Source organism: Hypanus sabinus, chromosome 19 (assembly GCF_030144855.1).
Source record: "Hypanus sabinus isolate sHypSab1 chromosome 19, sHypSab1.hap1, whole genome shotgun sequence".
NCBI classification, from domain to species: domain Eukaryota; kingdom Metazoa; phylum Chordata; class Chondrichthyes; order Myliobatiformes; family Dasyatidae; genus Hypanus; species Hypanus sabinus.
This window is the reverse complement of record NC_082724.1, coordinates 61333429-61352785: the sequence shown is the minus strand read 5'-3', so window position 1 is coordinate 61352785 and position 19357 is coordinate 61333429. Positions and strand designations below refer to the sequence as shown.

The 19357-nt window shown below is 41.2% G+C and overlaps 1 protein-coding gene across 2 annotated transcripts in view; it reads right to left on the bottom strand.

Moving 5' to 3' along the window:
* LOC132377967 (E3 ubiquitin-protein ligase RNF123) overlaps positions 1 to 19357 on the bottom strand; it is a 428887-nt gene that overhangs the window by 163940 nt on the left and 245590 nt on the right. For both annotated transcript variants that reach the window (XM_059944516.1, XM_059944515.1), the window contains 2 exons: positions 15723 to 15911; positions 3874 to 3949 (listed from right to left, as the gene is read on the bottom strand). In XM_059944516.1, the coding sequence (XP_059800499.1) occupies positions 3874 to 3949; positions 15723 to 15911 (265 nt within the window). The remainder of the gene's footprint in view (positions 1 to 3873; positions 3950 to 15722; positions 15912 to 19357) is intronic.

Here is a 19357-nt window from a genome sequence, read left to right as displayed (position 1 = left end):
CATCTATAATAGTGCAACAAGTTCATCCACTTTATTTCTTATACTCCTTCCATTGAGATATAACACTTTGAATACTGTATTTGCTCTCCTTTTTGATTCTGCATCCCCAATGTACTGATACTCACTCTGCTAGCTGCAATTACATCCTATCATCTGCCTGCCCTTCCTGACAGTCTGTCTGCTCGTTACCTTTACTTTTTTACCATATGTCCTATCCGGAGTCTCTTCACGCAGATTCCCCCCCCCACCCCCCAACAAATTAGTCTAAACCTTCCCCAACAGCTCTCACATACCTGCCTGTGATAATATTAGTTCCCCTTAGATTCAGGTGCAATCTATCACTTTTGAACAGGTCATATCACCTCCAGAAGAGATCCCAATGATCTAAGAACCTGAACTCCTGCCCCCTGTACCAGCTTCTCAGCCATGCATCAATCTGCCAAAACATCCTGTTTCTACCCTCACTGGTGTGTGGCACAGACCGCAATCCAGAAATTACCATCCAGGAGGTTCTGCTTTTAGGCCTTCTACCTAGCTCTCGAAATTCTCTTTTCAGGACCTCTTTGCTTTTCGTCCCTATGTCATTGGTACCAATATGTACCAAGACATCTGGCTGCTCTCCCTCCCTCTCCGACATATTGTGGACCTGATCCAAGACCTCCCTGACCTTGGCACCTGGGAGGCAACATACCATTCAGGTGTCCCACTCACATCTACAGAACCTCCTGTCTGATCCCGTGACTATTGATTCCCCTATCACTATCACTCCCTTTTCTTCCTCTTTCCCTTATGCACCACACACCTCTGTTCAGTGCCAGGAACCCGGTCTCCGTGGCATTCCCCTAGGAAGTTATCCCCCATAACAGTATCCAAAATAGTATTCATATTATTGAGGGGAATGGTCACAGGGGTGCTCTGCACTAACTGCCCATTCACATTTCCATTTCTCCTGACAGCTACCCAGCTACTCGCCTCCTGCAAATCTGACGTGTCTATCTCCTCAATCTCCCATACAAGCCGAAGGTCATTCAGCTATTGCTCCAGATCCCTAACAGGGTCTTCAAAGAGCTGCTGCTGGATGCACTTCACACAGACGTAGTTCCTGGGCTACTCTTCAAGCACTAGTTGATACAGAGGTTTCTTTACTCATTGACTAATTTTACAGCATGCCTGCCAACACTCCCCTCCAACCCAGTTTTGGACTACCAAACCAAGATAAAACCAGCCTTGTCAACATTCCCCAGAACTAAGCTGGAGAATTTCACCCCAGATCCATGATCATATACACATACAAGGGATTTACAGGGCTTTGGATTCAGAGGCATATTAAGCTTTTGCTTTTCAATTCCTTCATAATAATTCAATAATTTTTTATTTTGTACTATATATTCTGAAATAGTCAGTCAAGAAACAGAAATCTAGTAAGATTTCTCTGCTCTCTGCCACAGGGTAAACCTTGGTCAGGATCATTCTCAGTCACCTCCTATTGCCGGAGCTCCTCCTCTAAGTACGGCATGGACCCTGCACACCAGAGTCACATTGAACGTAACTTCCTCTGCAGTGTCAGCTTCAAGAGATATGCAGGCGGACAGCTTTCACCACTAAACCTGCCAATTTGGGCCTTGACAACAACAATTAAATCCACCATTGGAAAGAACTGTGGCACATCTTCCTAAATTTGCCTGTCTGAAAAACCTCACCACCATTTATAGCTACTACATAATGACATGCAAGCCATGATCTTAACACAGGCATGCCTTAAAGATGTGTACTTAGCCGACCGCTCTATTCTCTCTACACTCATGACTGTGTGGCTAAGCACAGCTCAAATGTCATCTCAGATGGCGATGAGGAGGCGTACTGAAGCAAATTGGTAAGCTGGCTGAATAGTGTCACACCAACAATCCTGCATTCAACTGATTGTGGACGTCAAGAAGGGCAAGTCAGGAGAACACACATCAGTCCTCATTGACGGGTCAGCGATGGAAAGGGTGAGTGGTTTCAAGCTCCTGGGTGTCAACAGCTCAAGAGTATCTACCTAGGCTCACCATTTTGATGCAAACACAATAAAGGCACACCAGTGTCTATATGTCATTAGGATTTTTGGAAATTTGTCACCAAAGACTAGCAAATTTCTGTAGATGTAGTGTGGGCATAATTCTGACTGATTGCATCACTGTCTAGTACTTAGGGGCCAATGCACAGGATTGTAAGAGATTTCTGAGGGTGGTAGACTCATCCAGCTCCATCAAGAGCACAAGCCTCGCCACCATTGAGGACATCTTCAAAAGGCAGTGTGCCACAATAATGTGGCATCCATCATTTGGAGGTTCACCATATGGACATGTGCTCTTCTCGTTAATACCATCAGCATGGAGGTACAGTAGCCAAAGACCCACTCTCAACACTTATGAACAGCTTCTTTCCCTCTGCCATCAGCTTTCTGAATGACACAGAAACATACCCTGCTATTCCTCTTTTGCACTATTCATTTATTTATTTTCTTATTGTAACTTATAGTGATTTGTTATGCCTGCGCTGTTACAGAATAAAAAATTTCATGACTGATGTCAGTGATAATAAACCCGATTCTGATTCCAACTAATGCATCAACAATAGACACAATTTTGGTGCAGACCAGAGTCAGACAAGGCTGCATCATTGCCCTAAAACTTTTTTTTGCTATATAGCAACCCTTTTTGCTTAAAGTTGGCACTACATCTTAACAAGTTTCTCAATGGAAAAGAGCTAAACCACATATCAAATGGGAAGCTGTTCAACCCATATTGTCTTCACTATGAAACAAGGATATCTGAACTTCAGTCATTGAGTGTAGTGCATGCATAACGGTTATGTATTCCATTTTCCAAACCTTAACACTAAATCATAGCTGATTAAATAATGGCCCTATGGATCATGCCTCTCCTGCTGTAGAACATCACCCAGCAACATCAATGGTTGACAATAAGAACGTTGAAATTATGGCCCATTTTCCAAGTCTCAACCAAAACAGATATTGAAGATGAAAATTGATCATCAGGTTTAGTGTATTAGTACAACCTTTAGCCTCCTGGGGAGAAGACTATTCAAAAGCAGAGACTTCAAACCTGGTACAAAGCTCACCATCCATTTGGTAACATTGCCCTCTGCTCTAATGTATTGAAAATTCCTGAGATATCAATATCGATATCTACAACAGGCAAGTCAAAGCACTGGAGAGATAACACCAATACTCCCTTTATAAAACTTTGAATCCACTGGCAGAATAAGTGAACTTTAACATCCTTTCCTATACCAGTATCCCCAACACAAGGTCTCCAGTTACACTCAGTCATCTCCAGCAGGCAGGTCACATCACTCTCCACCAGACCTGCAAGGAAGGCACATTGTTCCACATTGCTCTGTCATGGCCTGAGACCGCCTTGTGGATAAACAATTCAAGATATTCTCAAGAATCCTTGAAAACTTGTGATAGCCATACTGACCTGTGGAAATCTTCTTCAGCTTGGCTGCTCAGAATGGAGAAGCATTCAAAATGGCACTGAGAACTTTTATAGCAAACAACACATCTCCCAAAGCACTCAGCTACCTGCCAAAGCACTTCCTGTTCCACTGCAGTTCCCACATTAGCTTCATCAGCCACTTCAGAACCCACAGCTGAATTGGAAACAAGTCATGGTTAGCTCCAAGGAAGAAACAGAGGAAGTATATGCTATGTATCATGCACAACTAGTTGTTAGATTTTGAAAGGTAGATTTACCTTCAAATTCTAACAAATTGAAGGTAGCTCACAAGTTGGCAGGCTACACAAGTATCCTTCATGGGTCTTACTAAAAGCATTTCTGAGAAAGGGTCAAGGAGGATACCACTCACCAGGCAAACGCAGATTAACCACACGGTCAAAGAGATTCTTCTCTGCTGTCACTCGATTCAGTACTTGGTTTATCAACTGAGGAAGAAACAAATGAGAATGGATCAGCAGGAAACAAACTCCTTTATTGAATGAAGTCAAGTGACTTCTATCACTTTTAACATTTCTTCGTGGCTCTGCTTCCCCAATTATTATGCAAGAATTAACACAAACCCATAGTAATCCCCTAAACGTGCACTTATATTTAATACCTTCGTACCAAGATATCTTTTCAGGCTAGCTTGGAACATTTAAAGGTACAGCTGAAAACTACTGACAAACAATTAATGTGCAAAAGGCAACAAATTGCGCAAATGCAAAAAGAAAAAAAAGAGGTAATAATTTAAAAAATAAACAATAAATATCGAGAACATGAGATGCAGAGTCCTTAAAAGTGAGTCCATAGATTGTGGGAACAGATCAGTGATGGGGTGAGTGGTTGAATGAAGTTCTCTCCTCTAGTTCAAGAGCCTAATGGTTGAGGGGTAATAACTGTTCCTGGAGTTGGTGGTGTGGGTCCTGAAACTCCTGTACCTTTCTTGCTGATGGCAGCACTGAGAAGGGAGCATGGCCTAGATGGTGGGGTCCTTGATGATGGATGCTGTTTTCCTTCATGTAGATGTGCTCAATAATGGGAAGGATTTTACTCATGATGGACTGAACAGTATCCACTACTTTATCCAGGACTTTCCATATCAGGTCATGATGCAACCAGATAATACTCTCCACCACACATCTATAGAAGTTTGCCAAAGTTTTAGATGCCACGCTGGATCCTTGCAAGCTTTTAAGGAACTAGAGCTGCTGCCAGCACTTTCTTCATAATAGCACTTGCATGCTGAGCCCAGGACAGATCCACTGAAACGATAACACCAAGGAATTTAAAATTGCTAACCCTCTCCACCTCTAATCCCCCAATAAGGACCAGCTCATCAATAATCAGCTCTTTGGTCTTGCTGACATTGAGTGAGAGGTTGTTGTTGTGGCTTCTCTCAGCCAGATTTTCAATCTCCCTCCTATATGCCGATTCATCATCACTGTTGATTCAGCAAAGTTAAATATGGCATTGGAGATGTGCTTAGCCTCACGGTCATAAGTATAAAGAAAGTACAGCATGGGAGCTAAGCACACAGTCTCATAATGCACCTGTCCTGATGAAGATTGTAGAGATGTTTTTGCCAATCTGAACTGGCTGGGGTCTGTAAGTGAAGAAACTGAGGTCTTGAAGCTTATTGATTAGTTTTGATGGGATGATAGTACTGAATGCCAAGTTGTAGTCAATAAAAAGCATCCTGATATATGCATCTTTGCTGTCCAGATGTTCCAAGGTTGAGTGAAGAGCTATTGAAATGGCACCTGCTGTTGACCTGTTGTGACCATAGGCAAATTGGAGTGGATCCAAGTCACTTCTCAGAAAGGAATTGATATGCTTCATCACCAACTTCCGAAAACACTTCGTCACTGTGGACGTAAATGCTACAGAACAATAGTCATTGAGGTAGGTTGTCACGTTCTTCTTAAGCATGGATATAATCGAAGCCTGCTGGAAGCAGGTTGAAAGTGAGGGGTTACAAATATTGGTAAACACTCCAGCCAGTTGATCAGCACGGTCTTAAGTACTCGGCCAAGTACCGTATCTGGGCTAGAAGCTTTCTGTGCATTCACCCTCCTGAAAGGTGCTCATACATCGTCCTCAGACTGAAATCACAGGCTCATCAGACCATGGGAATTTGTGAAGATGCCTCCATGTTCTGTCGGTCAAAGCAAGCATAAAAGGCATTGAACTCTTTTGTGAGCAAAGTCTCATTGTCACTTATGTTGCTTGGTTTCACTCTGTAGGTGATAGCATTCAAGCCCTGCCACAGTTGTTGAGTATCCCTTCAGTGATTGAAGTTTGGTCCAGAATTGTCTTTTCACATGTGAGATGGCTTTCTGGAGATTGTACCTGGACCCCTTGTACTTTACTTAGTCACCAAACCTGAATGCCACTGATCTGACTCTCAGCAGACCGCAGTGTAATGGTTTATCCAGGACCTCTGGTTGGAGAAGATTCTTAATGATTTTGTGGGAACACATTCACGTTTGAATAAAGTCCATGACAACTGTGGCTTGTTCATTCAGATTATCTGATGAATACTTGAACACAGCGCGGTTTACCAACCCGAAGCAATCCCGTAGCCACTCCTCTGTCTCTCGCAACCACCTCTTTGCTGTTCTTATCTCTGGAACCTTGCTCTTTAATCTCTGCCTGTAAGCAAGTAGGTGAAAGACAACCATGTGATCAGATTTCCCGAAATCTGGGATGGAATGGTAGGCATTCCTAATTGCAGAACAGCAGTGATCAAGTGTGTTGGGACCTCTGATGCTGCAGGTGTTATGATGATGATAATTGGGTAGAGATTTCTTCAGGCGAATCTGAATGAAGTTCCTGACAATCATTTGAAAGATGTTGCAGTAGGCTGGTTTGTTTAGCGATGGCAGCATTCAATATCGAGTGCCTGATTAACGTTGGCTTTTGGCAGTATATAAACTGTGGTCAGAATCAGAGAGGAAAACTCTCTAGGTAAGTAGAATAGTCAATATTTAAGTGTTAAAAGTTCCAAGTCAGGGAGAACAACAGAGTGACAAGCCCACTATATCCAAAACACGGACCCCTCCCTCCAACCCTTTTGCCTTCTCTGAATCAGCAGTCCACTCCATCTTGTGAATTGAGAAGCCTTTAGTCTTACCAATGTATCCAACCTGTCTGGAGTGAGCAATATTTCCATGAAAAACTGAAAGCAGCAAGTCCTCATTTCTTTCCCATACAGCAACCTTGACCTTAGGTCCTCAGTCTTGTTCTCCAGCGACTGTACATTTGCTAACAAGATGCTGGGTAGAGAAAGTTTTATTCCTTGGCCTTTCAGTCTGGCTTGGAGCCCTCCCCTTCCCCCTCTCTTTCGGCCATGCCAATGTACCTTCTTCTGTTTAAAGGTGCTGTACCTGCATGCTTGAGAGTCCACCAAGTCATTCAGGTTCTTTTTCATAATTGTTGCCTGACCTGCTGAGTTCCTCCAGCATTTTGTGTATTTCTTTTGTGTTCATTGCTGTCTTCCTTTATAAATCCCCTCTCCTCAAAAAACCATGCTGTTTTTCATGGCCTTTCAATTCAGATGATAACTTTAGACTTCACTAACAAGGCAGAATCCAATATTTTTTTCCCACTCACCTCTTACTCCTCATCTCCAAACAAATCCAACTTTCAGTGTAGGTGCTTGCAAAATAACTCACCCAAATCCTTTGAAAATACGATTTCACCTTGCTGTTTACTTAGCCACTGATTTGTCGTGATATTCTCTCCTCTCCCTAATTAAAACCATTACTTTTCTTTTACTCAGATCAAATTATTTTATTTAGAAATACAGGCCCTTCTGATTCAATAAGCTCACAGCACCAATTACATTCATGCGACCAGTTTAACTTACTAACCTGTATAACCTTAGAATGTGGGAGATAGCCCAGATGGTCACGTGGACAACATATAAACTCCTTACCAACAGTGGTGGAATTGAACTGCTACACTATCGTGCCACTCTTAGCCCAAGCAAATGATTTTTCAAGATTTGGATATGGCAGCAAGGCTAGAATTGAGTTTCCATTTCTAACCACAAGAAGATAGCAAATTGCCTTCTTGAACACTGCAGATCCTGATGAAGGGACTTCCACAATGGTCCTGGATAAGGGTACTGGGATTTAGATGCAGCAATGAAGGAGTGGGATAATTATATTTTAATTACATTACCTTCATGGATGCCCAGAAATGACCTGCCAGGTCTGCTCTGAGTCTTTACAATTCTCATTGTGAAAACAAAACCTTGTCTCCTCAAGGGCTGTGAAACAGTTACTTCTTTCTTTGATGAAAATCATAGGCAGATGCAACAGTTGCAGGTAAATCTGTGAGTAAAAGTAAATATGCCGCCACCCCCCCCCCCCCAACTACCCCTGTGTTTATTCAAACACTATCTGCGACAAACCCAGGCATGGAGCAGCCCTGACTCATCATCTGAGGGAGGGTGGCAGGTGGTACTCTTTGCTCACATTTCACCTATGCCACGAGTCTAGGCACCTGGAGCTAATGCTGAAGATTCAGAGGAACACACTCTCATACAGCGGCATGTAAAAGCTTGGGCACCCCTGGTCAGAATTTCTGTTACTGTGTATAGTTAAGTGAGTAGAAGATAAACTGATCTCCAAAAGTTAAAGATGAAACATTCTTTTCAACATTTTAAACAAGATCAGTATATTATTTTTGTTTTGCACAATTTTAGAGTGAAAAAAAGGAAAGGAGGACCATGCAAAGGTTTGGGCACCCCAAGGGATTTGAGCTCTCAAATAACTTACCAAGGTCTCAGACCTTAATTAGCTTGTAAGGGCTATGGCTTGTTCACAGTCATCATTAGGAAAGGCCTGGTGATGCAAATTTCAAAGCTTTATAAATACCCTGACTCCTCAAACCTTGTCCCAACGATCAGCAGTCATGGGCTTCTCTAAGCAGCTGCCTAGCACTCCGAAAATTAAAATAAATGATGGCCACAAAGCAGGAGAAGGCTATAAGAAGATAGCAAATCATTTTCAGGTAGCCGTTTCCTCAGTTCATAATGTAATTAAGAAATAGCAGTTAACAGGAATGGTAGAGATCAAGTTGAGGTCTGGAAGACCAAGAAAACTTTCCGAGAGAACTACTCGTAGGATTGCTAGAAGGACAAATCAAAACCCCTGTTCGACTGCAAAAGACCTTCAGGAAGGTTTAGCAGACTCTGGAGTGGTGGTGCACTGTTCTACTGTGCAGCGACACCCACACAAATGTGACCTTCATGGAAGAGTCATCAGAAGAAAACCTTTCCTGTGTCCTCACCACAATATTCAGCGTCAGAAGTTTGCAAAGGAACATCTACACAAGCCTGATGCATTTTATAAACAAGTCCTGTGGACTGATGAAGTTAAAATAGAATTTTCTGGCTGCAAAGAACACCTCTCCAACTGTTAAGCATGGGGGTGGATCGATCATGCTTTGGGCTTGTGTTGCAGCCAGTGGCACGGGGAACATTTCACTGGTAGAGGGAAGAATGAATTCAATTAAATACCAGCAAATTCTGGAAGCAAACGTCACACCGTCTGTAAAAGAGCTGAAGATGAAGAGGATGGCTTCTACAACAGGATAATAATCCCAAACACACATCAAAATCCACAATGGACTACCTTAAGTGGCGCAAGCTGCAGGTTTTGCCATGCCCCTCACAGTCCCCCGACCTCAACATCATCGAAAATCTTTGGTAGACCTCAAAAGAGCAGTACATACAAGACGGCCCAAGAATCTCACAGAACTAAAAGCCTTTTGCAAGGACAAATAGGCGAAAATCCTCCAAACAAGAATTGTTAGCTGCCGGGTAGTCATGTGACACAATGGCAGAGATGGCTGCTTAGAATAGTGCTCTGCGCTGGCAGTATATAATTATTCTTTAAAAATTCACTTTCACAGTCTATTTAATCACCATTGCAGCTCTAAAGTGTTACTGTCCATGTACAATGTCAGAACAACTTAAAACAAAGGCTTCCGGAGATATTAAGAGGCATTTGAGGTCGAAGCGCTCCGGGCTGACAGCGTCTGATCAAAATGGCCAAGGACCATTATCTGAGGGAGACCAACAAGAGGTGAGGCATGACTTGGCTGACATATATGCGGCTTTGAAAATAATCTCGGACGGCCTGGTAGGCCTTGAAGATATATGCTGATCTATATCATTATTGGAGTCAAAGCTGTCATCGCTGATAGCCAGGCTCGCAGATGTCGAGAAGCGGGTTGACTATCTAGAAGCGGCAGATAGGAAACGAGAAGTCAACCCATTGGCTACCAAAGCAGATATTGACCAGCTAACAGACAAATTGGAGGACATGGAGAACCATAATTGGCACAACAATCTCTGATTCATCGGCATTTCAGAGGGAAAAGAGGGGCAGGATATTATCACGTTCATGGATAAACTAATCTTGGAGCTTGTCAGCAATCAGGAGGAAAAGTTTGGAATAGAATGCACACACAGAGCACTGGGCCCTAGACCCAGTACCGGAGATAGGCCTCAGCCTATCCTCGCAAGGTTCCTCAGGTCAAAGGATTGAGATTTTGTTCTGCGAGTGGCGAGGGTCAAGGCTAAGTTTTCCTGGGACAACAATCATGTTATGATCTTTCCTGACTTCTCCAGACCCACGCAAGTAAACCAAGGAAAGTTTAAAGGATGTAAGAAGATGCTTCGGGAGTGGAACGTGAGCTTTGCGCTGCTTTACCCAGCCAAGCTAAGAATAGAGACTAAGGATGGTTTCAGGTTTTTTTGAGTGCAAGAAAATTTATTGAGGAGATGGGGTAGTTTAACTACACAAGTTAAATTGAGCAAGATGTGAGTTGGATTGTGTTTGTTATTTTTTTTAAATCTTGCCGGATTGTATTGTACTGAAGCTACCTTATTCTCACTAGGGCTGACATGCTGTTAAGTGTGCTATGTTGACTGTGAAATTGCATTGTTGTTTCTGAGCAGTTAAAACTGGTCTGGGCTTTTCATGGAACAGAATCCTTTGTGGAAGGGACGTTTGGCTGTGTTCTGTGGCCACTGTTGCGCGCAGGAGAGTTTTACGCGCCATTTTGTTACTTTCCAGTTTAAACGGGGGTTTATGAGTCAGTGTCAAAATGTTGCAGTGTATTTGTTTGATTGTCCTAACTATGAATTCTCTTAATTCAGATAAAATATGTTTCAACACATGGCATGTTAACGGACTGGGGAATCCTATAAAAAGGAGAAAAGTAATGAATAAGCCTAAGAGACAAAAATGGGAAGTGGTATTTCTACAGGAAACACATTTATCAGCAGAGGAATCACTAAAGCTATTGGGGGGGGTTTTACAGATCATGTTTTTTTTTATAGTGCAGGGTCAACTAAGAACAGGGGCGTTATAACTCTTACCAATAGGCGGCTGCAGTTTAGATGTGAGAAACAGATCAAAGATGAAGCAGGGAGAATTCTTATTATTTTGGCAGAAGTACAGAAGCAACATATTATTTTAGCAAACATATATATAGAAGATGCAGGATTTTTTGTTGATCTTGAATCAAAGTTACATTCTAATGGAGCTTATGATATCATACTTGGGGGAGATTTTAACTTGGTAATGGATCTAATCACTGACCGTAGTAAGATGTTGTCATATAGAACCTCAAAACTCACTGTGATGGTGCAAAAATATGTAAAGCCCTCGGGCTTGTGGATGTTTGGCGCCTTATGAATCCCAATGGGAGGGATTACACATTTTTTTCTGCAGTTCATAAAACGTACACAAGGATTGATTTCTTCCTAATATCCAAGTCACTTATTCACTCTGTCTCTCAATGTGCAAATGGTAATATTATAATATCAGATCATGCTTGGGTTTGTCTAGAGACAATACCTCAGTATAAGGGAATGCAGTCACATAGATGGAAATTTAATTCTTTCTTGTTACAAGATCCAATATTTAGGCAAGCTATGAGACCACAAATCAAGGAGTATTTAGAGATAAATGCACCTATGGCACCTCAACAGGGAATAACTGGGAAGCCCTGAAGGCAGTTTTGAGGGGATATACTATTCAACATACTTCTTATATAAAATAGAATAATCAGTAAATTACAAACTTAGAAAATAAAATCAAAGAGATTGAGACAAAATTGAAGCAGCGGATGTCATCCAAAGATTTCAGAGAACTAATACGGCTGAAATATCAATACAATCTAATATTAACCCAGAAAGTAGAATTTTGGCTTTTCATGGCAAGACAAAGGCAATTTGAATCGGGGGAGAAAGCTGGCAAGGTGTATAAAACAGAGAGAATCAATATCTATCATCCCAGCTATTAGATCAGCAACAGGGGATATTTTGACGACACCTAAAGATGTTAATGATGCATTCCAAGAGTTTTATAAGGACTTATATACATCAACATCCAATTCTGGTGAGGAAGAAATTGTTAGCTTTCTGAGGCCATTAGGGTTACCTAAGTTGACGAAAGAACAACAACAAAATCTTGATTCCGCTGTAACATTGGAAGAAATTATATCAGTGATTAAGACCTTACCTACTGGGATAGCTCCTGGCCCAGATGGGTTTACAGCAGAATTTTTTAAATGCTATGTGGAGGAGCTAGCTCCTGTACTGCTGAATATGTACAATGAGTCTATAGAATGGAGTAATTTACCCCCTACTTTATCACAAGCGTTAATTACATTGACTCAAAGAGGGTAAAGATCCGTGTGAATGTAAGAATTATAGACCCTAATTCCAATAGATGTGAAAATTTTATCAAAGATCCTTGCAAACCGTTTAGATACAGTAATAACAAGGTTGATACATAGTGATCAGGTGGGAGTTATCGGGGACAGCAGCTCATCTGATAACATAAGGCGTCTTGTGAATATTATGTGGTCAGTGGCTGATAATCAGTCACCTATAGCAGCTATCTCACTGAATGCTGAAAAAGCATTTGATCAGGTGGAATAGGGCTATCTGTTCAAGATTCTTCAATTTTTTTGGATTTGGACCCATCTTTTTAAAATGGATTAGACGGTTATATAATAACCCTGAAGAGCAGTTCAAACTAGTGCTTACATTTCACCTTACTTCTCTCTCAGAAGGGGTACCCGACAGGGCTCCCCACTTTCCCCAATGTTGTTCTGTCTGACTTTGGAGCCCCTGGCAGCAGCTATCAGAGAGAATGAGAACTTTATAGGGATATCTGTGGGAGGACAGGTTAAAAAAATGATGCTTTATGCAGATATTTTATTATTTGTGTCGGACCCTAGTCGGTCGGTGCCATGTCTTTTTAACATTAAAAAGTCTTACTCTAGATTCTCAGGTTATAAGGTTAATTGGACAAAATCAGAAGCACTACTGTTGACTGCATATTGCCCTGCACCTGCTTTTTACCCAGGCCAATTTCACTGGCGAAAGAAGAGTATACAATATTTAGGTATTAATTTTCCCTGTCAACTAAAGGATTTAGTAAAGGTAAATTTTGATCCATTATTGCAGAAAATTTCATGTGATGTAGACAGATGGTCATCATTTCATTTGTCAATGTCAGGAAAAGTAAATGCCTTGAAGATGAATAGCATTCCAAGATTAATTATCTGTTCCAATCGTTACCAGTTCAAATCCTATTAACATATTTTAAGTAATTTGATAAAATAATTAAGGCTTTCATTTGGAATGGTAAACACCCACACTTAAACTTTAACAAATTACAATTGCCAGTTGAAAGTGGGGGGCTTAGGTTTGCTGAAGTTAATATACTATTACTTTACTCTTAAGCATTTAGCACATTGGTCTCTCCCTCTAAAGAGAGATACCACATTGGTATCATATTGAGTGTTCTGCTCTTCTTCCCATCCCTCCATTACAGAGTTTGTCTATTAAGTTACCTCCTGAGGCAAAGTCTCACCCAATTATATCGCATATGCATTTGTTCTGGAATAAACTAGCCAGATTATTTAAATTTAATCTATATTTGAATGAAGCCTCGAGTATCTGGATAAACCCAAAATGTGCGCCTTTCTTCTTGAAGGAATGGCATGGGAAAGGTATAATTAAATTGGGAGACCTCTATTAAATCTTTTAATCAATTAACCCAACAGTATGATATCTCTAGGTCACAATTTTGGAGATATCTTCAACTGCGTCATTTGCTATATACATCTTTTGGTTGTACTCAGCAACCCCCACAAGTTGCTACGATACTGTCTTCTGTACTGGCTGCAGATGGTAAAGGTCACAAAGCCTCAGCTTCTTATTCAGCTTTAACACAAATCTCTGGGGACAAATTTCCATTGGGTCTTAAAAGAGCATGGGAAAAAGACCTGGGTGTGACTTTTGAGACAAAGGAGTGGGACAACATTTGCAAAAATGTCAAAACAATATCAAGAGACCTTAATTCAGTTTAAGATTCTACACCGTTTTTATTGGACTGCAGCAAGGTTACATAGATTAGGGTTGAAAAACACCCCTGAATGTTGGTGGTGTGAGGCGGATAAAGGGGACTAAGTACATGCACTCCGGTCCAATATAATAGTTATTATATTGATATTTATTTCTGCCATGTTTTTTATTTTATGGATAATTTTAAGTTTTGTAAGCTATGATTTACATAATTTCAACACTGACTCAAGGGTTTGGGGAAAATTTGTAAAATAATTCAATAAAATTTAAATCATAAAAAAAAGAAAGACTCTTAGCTGGCTACAGAAAGCATTTAGACGCTGTGATACTTGCCAGAGGGGGTTTTACTAAGTACTGACCATGCAGGGTGCCCAAACTTTTGCTTCGGGCCCTTTTCCTTTTTTGCTATATTGAAACTGTAGAAGATGAAAATAAAAAAGTAATCTTGCTTAAAATATTAAAGAAATGATTCATCTTTAACTTTATGCCTTTTGGAAATCAGGTCATCTTTTACTCACTTAGCTATTCACAGTAACAGAAATTTTGACCAGGGGTGCCCAAAATTTTGCATGCCACTGTATCTGTACAGAGGAACTGAGGCAGACTCTGACATGTGATTCTGTAAGCAAGATAATGTCAAGTCTTTTGGCCACTAGTCCTCAGATGTAGAGAGGAGGTGACTGCATCTGAATTCAATGCTAGTGGTGCACACAATTTTATATTTTTGTGCCTTTTCATGCAACTTCTACATGACCAAGTGGCTTGCTTGGTCACTTCAGAGGAGATTGTGGAGTCAACGAAGTCCTATGGGTCTGGAGCCACTGAGGAAAAACAGGGTTTCTTTAGCAGCATCTTGCATACCTGTGATATCTACCACCTGGAGGGACAAGTACAGCAAGCACCACCTGATCACAAATACAATCTCATTCATTCAAGTATCAGAACACCATTGCAGAAGTACCTTTATCACAGGTACTGCACAGATGCAATAAAACTGCTGACCAATTTCCAATTGAAAGATTACAGACTGCCATTATGCTCAGTGCTTTGAGCAATGCACCAATCTGTATCTATAAGCTATTAAAGGCTCAGTAAAAATGAGTTGTGATACATCAGGAGGAAGTGAAAAGATTATATAAGATTTCAAAGCCTTTAGGTTGCAGGGAGTATGAAAACTTGAGGGAGATGAAGAGTTCAACAACTGTGAAAGATAATTTTCACAGTACTGTGGAGCAAATTGGAGCAAACATTATTCCCAGTGGTGAAGACACAGTATAAGACTCCCTTGTTTCCTTGTACTAAAATGGTACCGAATGCAATTAAACATTACTGCAGTTTATAATTATTGCAAAAAACATTGAGTTATGATTTATTTTAGGAAACTTACTGATGGGCTATATCAAAGCCTATGTACAGGATTTGACTCTAAGGCACAACTTTATTACAAGCAGAAACACATTCTGCTCATAAGGTCTGGGTGAGTAACAAGCCCATATATTGAGACCTAGGAAGACAGTGATTCAAAATAAGCAGAAATGATTGTCTGGCTCACAAGAGACATGGAAATTAAGTCTACCATCAGAGACACACAGAACTAATCCCCAAGGTACTGAAAATGATCATCAGAAATATCAAATCATGATTGGTTCATGTACTGTAACAAAACTTAGTTCTATAATTTCTGGGCAAACAGATTTTCTGAAACCATAACAATTCTAAAAGCATAGAACTGAGAAAACGGACTTGATTTTGAGTGAAATGCACATCAGTAACCAGCAAAGGTGAACGTACAAGCAGGGAATAGGTCTGGAGCTTACCTGTGCAAGACGTCTCAACAGCAGTTCTGCAGACTGTCTGGTCCAGTTCAGAAAGATCTCGGGGACAAGAGTGACGGTCATTTCCAGAACTCTCAGCAGGCTTACAGAAAGGTCAAAGCAGGTAGCACAAACTTTCAGCTGGCGACTATCGACAAAGTTCCGTTCTGGTCGCTCAGCAGCCTGTTGTATCTGCCAGGGCAAGGGATAGGCAGCATGAACTAACACAGAAGGCTTCCTTATCACCAACAAAACTACAATTAAACTGTTCTTACACCTGGCTGTGATAGGACAAGGAATTTACAGCAAAACTTAATAGAGGTGGAGGGAAAAGTTAGTAAATTTGCTGATGACGCAAAGGTTGGAGATGTTGTGGATAGTGTGGAGGACTGTCAGAAGTTACAGCAGGACATTGATAGGATGCAAAACTGGGCTGAGAAGTAGCAGATGGAGTTCAACCCAGATAAGTGTGAGGTGGTTCATTTTGGTAGGTCAAATATGATGGCAGATTAGAGTATTAATGGTAAGACTCTTGGCAGTGTGAAGGAACAGAGGGATCTTGGGGTCCGAGTCCACAGGACACTCAAAGCAGCTGCTCAGGTTGACTCTGTTGTTAAAAAGGCAGAGGGCGCATTGGCCTTTATTAATTGTGGACTTGAACTTAGGAGCCAAAAGGTAATGTTGCAGCTATATAGGACCTTGGTCAGACCTCACTTGGAGTACTGTGCTCAGTTCTGGTTGCCTCACTACAGAAAAGATGTGGAAACCACAGAAAGGGTGCAGAGGAGATTTACAATGATGTTGCCTGGATTGGGGAGCATGCCTTATGAAAACAGGTTAAGTGAACTCAGCTTTTTCTCCTTAGAGTAACGGATGATGAGAGGTGACCTGATAGATTGTGTACAAGATGATGAGAGGCATTGATCGTGTGGATAGTCAAGAGGCTTTTTCCCAGGGCTGAAATGGTTGCCACAAGAGGACACAGGTTTAAGGTGCTGGGGAGTAGGTACAGATGAGATGTCAGGCGTAAGTTTTTTATGCAGAGAGTGGTGAGTGCATGGAATGGGCTGCCAGCAATGGTGGTGAAGGCGGATACGATAGGGCCTTTTAAGAGGCTTTTGGATGGGTACATGGAGCTTAGAAAATAGAGGTGCTATAGGTAAGTAATTTCTAAGTTCGGCACAAATTTGTGGGCTGAAGGGCCTGTATTGTTTTGTAGGCTTTCTATGTTTCTAGAGACAATGCTATTTCAGCAAGTATCAAACTGTAAATACACATAATGATGATCCTAACAGTGCAAATTCATGCATACATAAGGTATGTGTTGACCACCTTAGAGAGGGTCATAAACCTTGCAAATAAAAGGCAGAGATTGAAGAGTGGAAAAATTATTAAATAATTGCCTATTTATCTGGGGAACAGATCTAGGATGCATATTACACTAGAGGATGAGACTCAAAATGACTTAACCATATTTATAATTAAATATTAACTGGAGAATATTAAACCCTTGTTTTAGAGATGGCAGGACCACTATTATATTAATTTAATAGTTTATGAAGTGCAAGTGATAGTACCAAAGGACAAATCAGAATCAAGTTTATTATCACAGTCTCACATGATGAGAAATCTGATGCTTTACATCACCAGTATTGTCAAAGATCACTATAAATTACTATTTAAGTACCATTTAACATCCTACAGGTAACAACAACCTACTAACAACTGAGGAGAAGGTTGAGAAAGATTATCACCTGCCTATCATGGCCCCGTGGTGCTCTATCTTCTTCTCCTTCTCCCACGGTCCACCCTCTTCTCCTATCAGATTCCTTATTCTTCAGCCCATTACCTTTTTACCTATTACCTCCCAGCTTCTCACTTTATTTCTCCTCCCCTTACCTTCTCCCTCACCTGGCTTCACCTATCGCCTGCCAGCTTGTACTCTTACCCCTCTCCCCATCTTCTTATTCTGGTTTCTTCTCCCTTTCTTTCCAGTCCTGATGAAGGGTCGTGGCTCAAAATGTTGACTGCTTATTTCTCTCCATAAATGCTGCCTGACCTGCCGAGATGCTCTAACATTTTGTGTGTGTTATTTTTAAGACATATGTTCAGGGATTCATAGACCAAAATGCAAAAATACACAATTAACAATAAATGCTGTTTTTTGTAGACAGGGCAGTGAGAATGAGTATTAATGTTGTCCTTAGTTAGTCTGAGTAGCTTGCCTGTGCTTATTCTCCATGTCCTTCCTTGCTATGTTATTGAAACCATACCAACACCCCACTTCTACTCCATCTTCCCCACAATGATTTTCTCGTTTCTTAGGCCTTTCTGTCCCTTTCACTCTCATGTACTGAACAGAACCGTGACACAAGTCTGCCTTTCTGCTCAACCAGAGTACTTTCCTGCCACTAACCCACAGTGACCAATATCATGAAATACCTTTATCTCTTCTGCCATCCTTACAGAACCTATCAAGAGCAGTGGTCCCAACTCTCCCAGATCACTTCCTTGCCCACATTCACACTTGGTACACATGCAGAAGTTGATTCATTTCAAAGTTCAGAAAACAAACTTGTTATCAAAGTACATAAATGTCCATATGCAACCCTGAGATTTGTTTTCTTATGTGCAATCTCAGTAACTACAAGAGGCACAACAGAATCCATGAAAGACTGCACCAACAAGACAGACAAGCAATCAATGTGGAAAAGAAACAGGCTGTGCAAATACAAAAGAAAAGAAATAAACATCAAGAAAATGAGTTGAAGAGTCCTTGAAAGTGAGTTCATAGCTTTTGGCAACAGTTCAGTGATAGGGCAAGTAAAGTTATTCCTTCTGGTTGAAGAGGCCAATGGCTGAGGGGTAATAATTGTTCCTGAACCTGGTGGTGTGGGTCTTGAGGCTCCTGTATATTCTTCCTGATGGCAGCAGTGAGAAGAGAGCATAGCCTGGTTGTTGGGGTGTCCTCGATGATGGATACTTTTTCCTGTGATAGCACCTTTCTTCCTATTTCACTTGCCCTTTCCAACATTGATCTAATCAATGTCAGTATAAGACATATGAGCAGAATTAGGCCATTTAGCCTACCATGTCTGCTCCGCCATTTCATCATGGCTAATCCCGGATCCCATTCAACCCCATAACTTACCCTCATACCATATCCCTTGATGTCCTGACCAATCAGGAATCTATCAACTTCCACTTTATACTCACTGATTTGGCCTCCACCACAGTCTGTGGCAGAGCATTCCACAGATTCTCCACTCTTTGGCTAAAAAATTCCTCCTTACCTCTGCTCTAAAAAGTCATCCCTCAATTTTGAGGCTGTGCCCTCTCAATCTGGATACCTCCACCAAAGGAAACATCCTCTCCATATCTAGTCCTTTCAACATTCAGTCTTTTTCAATGACATCTCACTGCGCACTCTCCCTAATTCCAGTGAGTACAGGCCCAAAGCTGCCAAACGCTCCTCATATATTAACCCCACCATTCCCAGAATCATCCTCATGAACCTCCTCTGGACTTTCTTCAATGATACATCCTTTCTGATATAAAGGGCCCACAACTGTTGACAATACTCCAAGTGTGGCCTGACTAGTGTCTTATAAAGCTTCAGCATTATCTCCTTGTTTTTA